A 10067-nucleotide genomic window follows, 5' to 3' on the forward strand; every position below is an offset into this window, starting at 1 on the left:
GCTGTCGTGTGCAATGACCTGGAATGCAACCTCCCCCACAAATTGGGGGTTGCATGTACAAGGAGATAGAAGCCACTAGACAGAAAAGAACTGAAGGTGGGAGGGACATTCCTTTTGTTCAAACAGCTCAGCTGTCACTCACAACTCTGATTTCATTTATTGACTAAAAACACTGAAAGGCAGGAGCAGCTGGATCGTCTCACAGAAACCATGGGTGTATTCTGGTTAAGACAAGTGCCCAAAAGGAAGCCCATCGGTTTCTGATTGTTTCATATTCAAGTGCTAGAGTCAGGATTTCATGGAATGAGATAAAAGTCATTTGCAAAGGAACATAGATTGGATATTATCAAATAGGAAAATATGCTAATTGGTTGTTTTAAAAGACACCTACTTGTTGTATGAATCAAGAAACTTGTAAAGGAGGTTTCTTTTGAGCTAGAATTCCACTAAAATTGGTGTGGAACAATGCTTTGATCTAATGTACAGTAAAACAATAGGAATTAGACAATGGCATGAAGGGGAAGTATCTTGGTTAGCAACATTATCAGGGCTACTTAGTTTAATAAATGTACAGGTCTCATAAATCTACACCATGTATTCATATTTGTTTATTTAGGAGATTCATTTAAACTCCCAGGATGGTTCACAGGAATGAAATATAGCAAAAACAAATCTGGTAAAATACAGCCCATACCCCCAGAGAGCAGCATTATACAATATGCAAGCTAGAACCGTGTGTTGCAGCAATCAAGGTTTTATACATAGTTGCAAGCCCATGACAACTGTTTTGGCAAAGAGAGTGATAAAATTAAGGCTGAGTACTTCCCCACCCCAACTGAAGAGACATGGAATGAGGGCATTAGTTTCCATAGCAATCAGTGCAGCAATTAAGTACCATCTTTGATAAATCTTTGCTGATAGGGTAAGGGCAGTGTCTGCCTGCAAAGGATTCCTGTCTATAATGTCTGCAAGTTTTATCTCCCTCCCTAATTTTTTATTTCTCTTTTGTAGGGATTTATATTGCTTTGAGATTTGCCAAGGTTCATACTCTTCTTTAAAAAACACACCCCAACCCTGAGTTTTATTAGGTAGTTCAGCTGCCTGATCATGCAGAATCTGAATGCTAATGAAGTCCTGTATTTCCTTGAGTACTCAGAGAGCTGTAACTCACCCTTGTCACCTTCCAGTCCATGCCCCCCCCCCCCCCAATTTTTCTTTCTGGTTTTAAATGGCCTGACATTCTAATCCAGATCAATTGTGTGTTGTGCATTTTTCAGGTATAATGCAATGCCACAGAATATTTCTGCGGGTGTGTAGAAGAGGGAAGAGAGTAACCAAGGATGCCCAGAGGGAGGGGAAGCTAAGAACAGGAGGGAAGAGGGAGGGTTTGAATCTGGGAGATAAAACTGGAGGTTCACAGACCGATACAACAGTGCTAGAGTCCCTAAAGAGAATGTTTAAAGCCATAGTTATGGCAAGCGTTCTGTGCTGGTAGCCGTGGCACTTTTATCAATAAACAAAAGCTGGTGTGCAGGAAGATGAATGTTGGAGGAAGATGGAGCCTGGTGGGACAGAGAAGCAGGGACTGGAGGTTGGGATGCGCTAGTGAAGGAGGGAAGAATAGCAGACAAGTTGGGAGGGAAGAAAAACGTGGCTTAGTTTTGGAGGGTGTGTTAGGGATTCTTAGGGAGGGAGAAAAGCAATATTGTTGGTGGGGCAGGTTTTGGGGATGGATTGATAGGGGCAGGAGCTGTGGTCCTCCGCTGTTTGAAGCTTTGGCCATGGGATTTGTTGGCTGCCCTCAAGGCAATGCAACCTAATGTTCCCTATATTTGGATTGTACTGCATCCCACGACGCTTCATCCTTCTGCCACACTGACTGTCCCACAAGGTCATGCATTCTCCTTGATCAATTCCCAGAACAATTCCTTTTACGCTCTTTCAGGGATCACTTTTCTTGTTTCCAGGTGCTGTAGTGCCCCAGATGCAACCTGGTAATGTTTAGCACAACCCAGTAATATTTCAAGTGCTGAATTGCACATTTTCTGCCTACATACTAGACGTCAGCTTGCTCATTTTATATGTGCTAAAGATTCAAGGAGTTCATAACTTCAAAATGTTAATAACTCTGACATTTCTCCTTGAATATTTCCCTGTTATTGTAACCCTTTCCAATTCAGCTTTCTGTCCCAGCAACAACTCTGTATTTCATTGCTAATCTGCATTTTTATGGCAGATTTATACATTCAGAAAAAGCATGCCGTGCAGTCCTGCTGAGGGTGCACCACTTTGGAATGGAAATGGAGGGATCATATGAGTTAAGAGTCTTCCCTAATACAAATAATATCCCCCCTTTCTGTCAAAATGCCAGCCTGCCTCTTCTTCTGAGATGCTATTAGTTAGCATTGTGCAGGGAGGCTTTTACAAATTACTCTCAGACAATAATCTCCAGAGTAAACTGTAAGCATCTTGTAAATATGCTTTTATACATTTGAATATGCTTTTGGTGTATTATTTTCATTGACTGTCTCTCGACTCCATAAATTTAAAAGGTCTTGTGTGGGTTAGACTTAGCCAATTCTCTGAGAGTTCCTATTCTTTTTGTGCTCTTGTGAATGCATATTCGAGCAACTGATCCCTTGATTTATGGTGAAGGAGGGATGGTGCAAACGCACAAGCCAACAAGCTCATGACCACATTTCTCTGTGTTAGGGTTTGGCTATCCCTGGGTAATGAAAAGTGCTGCTGCCTATACATTGTTGGACTACAACTCCCATCATCGCTGACCAGTGGCCACGCTGCCTGGGGGTGATGATAGTTGTAGTCCAAAAAGATCTGGAGGGTTACTCATTGGCTATTCCTGGATTACATCATCTTTCACAGCTGGTCAGTCCTATTGTCAGCCACTGCATTGGATTGTGATGGAATCGGGTCACATTGGCCAAATGGGCGCCCCTCAGGAAGCACCACATGGTCCAAATTTGGTCTCAAAGGCATGCAGCGAGTGCAAAGACCTAAGGCAGCTGCTTTGATATTTATATTCCTCAGACTTGTTCAACCTTTCCCGGCAACAGCTCTAGACAGGTGCAGAACAAAAGGTTTCACTATTCTTAGATTGTTGTAGGTGGAAGGAACATACTGACCCTTTACTCATCTCAACTCCCTGTTCTTAGCACAAAAATACATTCAGCCAAAGCAAGGTCTGGATGAGACGCTCCTGCTTATGTGAGAGGGCTCCATAAGAACAAGATATGTTGTGGTTTTTTTTAACCTGGTTCTGAAGCTACTAATAGTGGCCTGGGATTGTGTGCTAAATAATACAGCACAAAAATGAAGCGTTTAGTTCTGAATAACTCTTTATTGCCTTTTTGTGTCTGCCAATAGTCAAGCTCACCACAAACCCATTTGCCATCAACAGTCACTTGCTGCAAACTTGCTGCACAATTCAGAGCAGTGTTTATAACATTTAAAGCCCTAATGGTTTAGGACTATAGCTGCCAACGTTTTCACTTTTTAAAGGGAAATTCCCTTATTCCGAATAGGATTCCTTGCAAGAAAAAGGGAAAAGTTAACAGCTATGTTTTAGGACCAGGGTATTTAAAGGACACACAAATGTGACTACTCATTAAGATTGCCTGGAGAAGTTTGTCCCCACATCCCTTCAGCATCTCTGACATTGGAGATGAACTCCCTGCCAAGGGAGGGGCTCCTTGCTCCCACTCCCAATGATCTTCCATAACCAGAAAGGCTGACCATGTCTTTTTTAAATGCTGCAATGTTTTACTCTTTTAAATGCTGCAAGCCACCACAAATCTTAAAAAAAGCAACAAATAAAACGGGAAGGTGGAGTGTCAATATTCTGAGAGGGAGGAAAAGTAAAACACCCTCACCGAATTCCAGGGAAAGTCTCCTTTGGCTAAATCTAAAAACACATCATAATTGTGCTTGGTCTGCAACAGAAGACGTAAAAGGAGGTGGTGAAGGCTTACAAGATGCACTTGGCTGCTTTTGAATGAACCGTGCATTGTTTCTTCCTTCTCACAATGCCACTAACAGTTACACGCATGGTAGCACACAGGTTCTTACCACCAAGTGCCAAACAAGACAAAATCTTCAAAATACTCTTCCAGTGTGAAACCAGCAGAAGTCAAAGGAGATGCAGCAGCAATTTTTGGTTTATAATAAGAAAGCAAGGTGGGAGAGGGACAAACCCAGGTTTTATAGATGATGCATAGAGAAAAATGCACATCATCAGGGCCTCAATTTAGAGGGGAAATCGACATAAAAACCTGGGGATATTGGATGTGGTATTCATTTAATTTCCATGCTTAGTTAAGCACTGCAAAGTGTGATAAAGACTGCAGTCTATTAGGCTGATTGTTAATATAAGTCATTTAACTGTGAGATGCTGCATATGTCAGTAGACTAATATTAGCCCTCTTTTGCAGGTCACTATTCTCATCAGTCTGGCTCTTGCGTTCCTCGCCTGCATAGTATTTCTTGTGGTATACAAAGCTTTTACCTACGACCACAGTTGCCCAGATGGATTTGTTTATAAGGTAAGAAGTCTGAGATGGATGAACTGTCTCTGCTAATGACAGAATCTAATTCACCGCACGGCTACAATTTAGTCCTGCATTTTCGCATCAGGATCAAAGACATCATTTGTCAACAACATGCTGAAAAGCAGTTAGTGATTTAGGAAATAGGGGTTGGTAGCACCCTCTGCCAACCACAATTATTTTGAACTTGACAGGTTTAGATCTGCATGAAGCCAACCCCACATATTTCTAAATGAGCTCACATAAACTGGCCTTTAGAGTTCACTCACTATGAAGATTAGCCACTGAACATTTTGGGATAGAGACTGTGTGCAGTGCAGTTTAGAGGTTTGGTGGCAACTCTCTGTAGATGCTGGATGTGTGCCCTTGGGGAGAAACGTGTGCTTATTCTAGCAGGATATTTGTCTTGAGGGTTGAGGCAACATAGGATATAGAAAAGAAAAGGTGGTGGTTACCATGCCAGTCCTCTAAAATGAGAGGGATTTAGTAGGAAGAGGTGATTTATTTTGCTGGATCAACTTGTGGATGAGGTAAGCGGGAAGAGCAAATTTCAAAGTCTCATCATAACTGGGAGTGGGGGAGGGATGAGGGAGTGAGGTTGGGGAAGGTTAAGTATGGACAGGTGTGAAATGAACACCTGTCACCCAGTGAGTTTTCTGGTTGACTGGAGATCTGAACCTGTTTTCCACATCCTAACAAGACAATCTGGCACACACTATATTTTATTCTAGAATCAATGGAGACTGTGTACACTACTTGCTTTTTCTATGCAGTCCACGCAGAATCAGATCTGTTGCTTTTGGGGGGTGGGGGGCTGATTTCATTGTGAAAATAAAGGCTCAGCTCAGCTGGTTAGAGCATGGTGTTGATAATGCCAAGGTTGCAGGTTCGATCCCCATATAGGACAGCTGCAGGGGGTTGGACTAGATGATCCTCAGAGTCCGGGCCAACTCTATGATCTATTGATTTCAGACTGATTCTGCATTACCCCGCAGAGTGTCCATTTGAAAACGGATGTAGGTGGTCCTGGCAATGGAGGGTATAGCCACACCTTTCCAATGATGTTGTCAGTGGGCGTTTACCAAGATTTCAATCACCATGTACATGTGAAGGGAGTAAAAGGCATGGATAACCTAACTGAGGGGAGGTTTTCAAACATGTAACAAGTCACCACCCACCCACCCTTGTGGATGGCAGGATCTAGAATCAATCTCGATTGAAAGCATCATGTTGAGGATGAGCATGAACAATTCAGGACATGAAAAACTTCACTTTTTGTGCTACAAACGGGTTAGTGTGCGCAGCCTCTGTCCCTTGCCCTGATACTGAATATATTGGGAGGGAGGGAAATGTTCAGAATTTCCTGGATCAATGCAGGATGAATAATGTTTATTTTTTTAAAAAAGTTTCTGTAAATGAGATCGCTACTTAATGGTCATGCTTCTCTTCCTTCCCTTCAGCATAAGCGGTGCATTCCAGCCTCCCTGGATGCTTACTATTCCGCTCAGGATTCCAACTCCAGGGGCAGATTCTACACCGTCATCAGCCACTACAGCATGGCCAAGCAAACCAGCTCACGGTCCGTCTCTCCCTGGCTTTCCTCCGGATCGGTAAATCACGAAGCCAAGGCCGCCAAGACAGAAGGCCATTAAAGCCAGCTGGTGGCCTAGGGATGGAGGGGAACGGGGAAGAACAACATCATGTCTCTAAAGCATTGCTCTAGTTCAGCGAGGGCACTGGGCAATCAGTGCAGCAAGAATAAAGCAACTCCAAGTGCAGGTGTCATCTTAATGGATATTTCCCTCTCTTTCTTCTCTCTCTCTCTCTCTTGCTCTTTCACTCTTTCTCTCTCCCCCCTCCTTTGGTGCATTGTTCTCGTTGATTTGTAACTAAGTCAAAATCCTGTACAAAGGCATGTTAGGTGTTGACTATATCTTAACAATGTACAAATATTTTTAAAATCATTGCTTAAGATTTGTTAGAAAAATGAAAAAAAATAATGAAAAAACACACAAACAAAAGCAAATCCAGAGGACATTTGCGAGGAAGTAGAAGAAATCACAAGCATAATTTCTCAGGCCTTCCTTGCCCGCCCCCAAAGGGAAAACAGCAACAACACACAATACTGTGGAATTTGTCTGTCAGATTAAAAGGGAAACTTGTGTTGATGGAGGGACACAATAGAATGTTACACTAGGCTGGGCAAAAGGGCATGAGCTCTAGCCCAACTTAGGGCTTTACAGATCTGATCTATAAAATGAAGATGGATGCGGAAGCCCTTGATGCAATGCATTCATTGGAGTCCCCTGCCTGTGCAATGACCTGGTGGATCATGGCTACCATTTCTTTGGTTTCTCTCTCAGAGGGAAATACTGAGGAAGGGCCATAGCTCAGTGGCAAAGCATTTGCTCTGGATGCATAAAATCCCAGGTTCAATCCCCAGCATCTCCAGATAGGGCTGGAAATGTCCCCTGCCCTGAAACCCTGGAAAGCCACTGCCAGTCAGTGTAGACGGTCCAGAACTAGATGGATCAGTTGTCTGACTCAGTAAAAGGAGACTCCTTATGTTTGTGCCAATTCACATGTCTATATTGACTAACAAACTGAGTTTAAAATGTTCACCCCCACCAGGCCACAATTGAGCTGGTCTGATGGCAACCTTCTTGCTTTCTAAAATACCTGTCCTATTAGATGTCGGAAAAGCTGAAACAAGAATATCTGAAATGACCTCTTTCTGCTTCAGAGGCCACAGGAGGATTGATTCTCCAGTGCAGTGAGCAGTATTTTGAGGAAGATAAGCCCCTGAAATTAGCTTATTCTGTAGATAATTAGTAGCTTACAAGAAAGGTTCTATGAACACAATCCAGAGGTGAGCGCCTCTCAGACTTGCAAACCTAAATGGGTTTTTTCCTACTCTTTCTGCTTCAGCTGTTCCTCACCTCATTCAACCTCCAATTGTCTTATTTTTCAGACAAAGTGATTATTTTATATACCCCCCCCCCCACATAATCTGCATGTTACTTGGAGCTGTTGTGGAAAGAACAGGCAGACAAACCCCTTGTGTACCATATGCATGTTTTTCCTTGCTGGACCATAGCTAGATTCCTTAGGATGATATGTTTTAATCCCTCTAGAGTCATATTTTTGCCATGAGCTATGAAGCCAAAAGCTAAAATACTCAACTATTACCATGTAGATGGCAAAGAGACATGGAGCCACTTTGCATATACCATTCCCCACTCACAGAGAAATAGTCTAATTCCTCTAAAAGTTGGGGTGGGGGGAAGCTGAGCCTGGATAGCTCAGTTGGTTAGATGCCAAGGTTGCAGGTTTGATCCCCACATGGGGCAGCTGTAGATTCCTGCATCGCAGGGGGTTGGAGCAGATGATCTTCAAGGTCCCTTCCAACTCTACAATTCTGTAAGTCTATAAGTGTTTATTTTGCCAAGAATACTTGGCTGCTGCATCTAGCAATCTGGTTTATACTGGGTCAGAGCACTGGTCCATCTAGCCCAATGTTGTCTGCTCTGACTGTTAGCAGCTCTCTGGGGTTTCAGGCAGAAAGAGAGAGAGAGAGCTCTTTCACATCATCTGCTACCTGATCCTGTACTTGGAGATGTCAGGGACTGAACCCAGGACCTCTTGCATGCAGATGATGTGTGCTACCACTGAGCTATGGCCTCACCATTTTCCTGCATAAAAGCCAACCTTTAATTGGTAAGACTTCAGGAAAGGGTGTTCATTTCCCATAAACAAGTCTTGCTAGGCTTGTCATTGGTGGGACGGAGACAAGTATATTTTGACCGCATCAAGAAGAGTGGATTCCATGCCAGTCTCCGCCACCAGCTGACTGCACAAAACCACCTCGTTGTGAAAACAAAGTGCTTGTGTGAATTGATCCTTAAGCCCAATATGCTTTACATGGTTTGGAGCAGGGGTGCTGCTTCCTTGGAGTGGATAGTGGTCATCAGGGCAGGGTGTGGAGGTTGCTGCTGGTAACTGAGAGGGAGAGGGTCGAGGCAGCTGGGAGGTTGGCACGGTGTGGATGCAGCGGCAGGAACATCACATCAGCTCTGCTGCTGAACCCGCAACCACACTCGATTTCACTGACACCTCCCCTCTCGGTTAGCAGCAGTGATCTCGTTGGGAAGCCTGCTGGGCAAAGCTGTCCCCTGCCACTGGATGCTACTGCTTGCATTATCAAGTAAACGTCAAGGCTTACTAGCACCACCTTAGATGCCCAGATCATATGGGCACTTCCATGCAATTTGATGCCAGTGCAGGAAGTCCCAGGGCATAGTTTGAGGGCATGTAATGCAACCTCCTTGTTAAAGCTAAGCAGGTCTGGGTCTGGTCAGTGCCTGAATGGGAAACTGCCTAGGAACTCCATGTACACTGTCTTATGATGGATCACGGAGGGAAAGCAGGTTATAAACATACTGAAGAAATATTACAACTTTTTTGAGTGAATGATCATTAAATTAGATGTGCTGGAATTTGCTTGGGCGTGGTCAGCGGGAGCAACGTCTCGATGATTATGCCCAAAGTGAACCAAATTAAAAGGAAAACTAAGCAAAGTGAAATTGAATCAAACCCAATCAAAGTGTTATGCTGACTGCAAATGAGAGTCCTAAAAAATGAACTCGGAAGTCAGATATCTTATGTAAGTCAAATATGTATATTTTGTTTGCAAAAAAAAAAAAGTCCATTGAGTTGGAGCTGGAGTACAAAAGGAGTTATGATAAATGGTTGTATAATGTAGCCAAAACTGTAGTGCCAAATCTCATTGTCTGACTTTTTATCCTTATCTCTCTACCCCCTTCCTGCTTCATACTTCACCTGTAAATCCATTTCTCACCTGAAATGTACAAATCCATGGGGAGGGGGGGTTAAGCCCCCAACAACAATGCCCAGAACAACTACTGGACAATTTATAATTTTGTGGTGTATTGTATGTCAGTAGGTAGAAGAGACTGAAGTATTTTTGGTGTAGTTCTTGACCTTTTCTGACAGGACAAATAAAGCTAGATGTGTCTGAGAGTCTCAGCTACTATGGTACGGTTATATTTATTTTCTTCACTTAAAAGATGGGGGAGGCAAATAAAATGTGGGTGAATTAGTGTGCTTGGAACTGCAAAGCACTGATTGCTCACATTTGCCTTCTCTCTCTCTCTCTCTCTCTCTCTTTCAAAACATGATGGGCTGGCATAGGGATGTAGGAAGCTGCCTTATATCGAAGATTCGGTAGGATTCTTTCCTTGCCCTACCGGGAGATGCCAGAGATTAGACCTGGGACATTCTGCGTGCAAAACATGTATTGTCCCACTGAGCTATGGGATTCATGAGCAAACATGCATAGGGTAGTACTGCACATTGCAGCAACCAAATGTAACTGAGTCCACAATTATTACTCATCTAGCATGAACCCAGTGGCACTTGTGCCCAGGAGATTTGCTGCCTCTGCTCAATGCATAGGCCAGCCCATTGTCAAGTAATATGTTGTGA

General features: G+C 43.3%; 1 protein-coding gene across 2 annotated transcripts in view; it reads left to right on the forward strand.

Annotated features, from left to right (window-relative positions):
• The window catches only part of NSG2 (neuronal vesicle trafficking associated 2), a 59000-nt gene extending 49392 nt beyond the window's left edge, over nucleotides 1-9608 (forward strand). For both annotated transcript variants that reach the window (XM_080997299.1, XM_080997300.1), the window contains exons 4-5: nucleotides 4449-4559; nucleotides 6023-9608. In XM_080997299.1, coding sequence (XP_080853425.1) covers nucleotides 4449-4559; nucleotides 6023-6214 — 303 coding nt within the window. In that variant the 3' untranslated portion in view covers nucleotides 6215-9608. The remainder of the gene's footprint in view (nucleotides 1-4448; nucleotides 4560-6022) is intronic.
• Nucleotides 9609-10067: the final 459 nt, after the last annotated feature.

The sequence above is a fragment of the Podarcis pityusensis genome (genome assembly GCF_964106645.2).
Source record: "Podarcis pityusensis genome assembly, chromosome: 2".
Taxonomy (NCBI): domain Eukaryota; kingdom Metazoa; phylum Chordata; class Lepidosauria; order Squamata; family Lacertidae; genus Podarcis; species Podarcis pityusensis.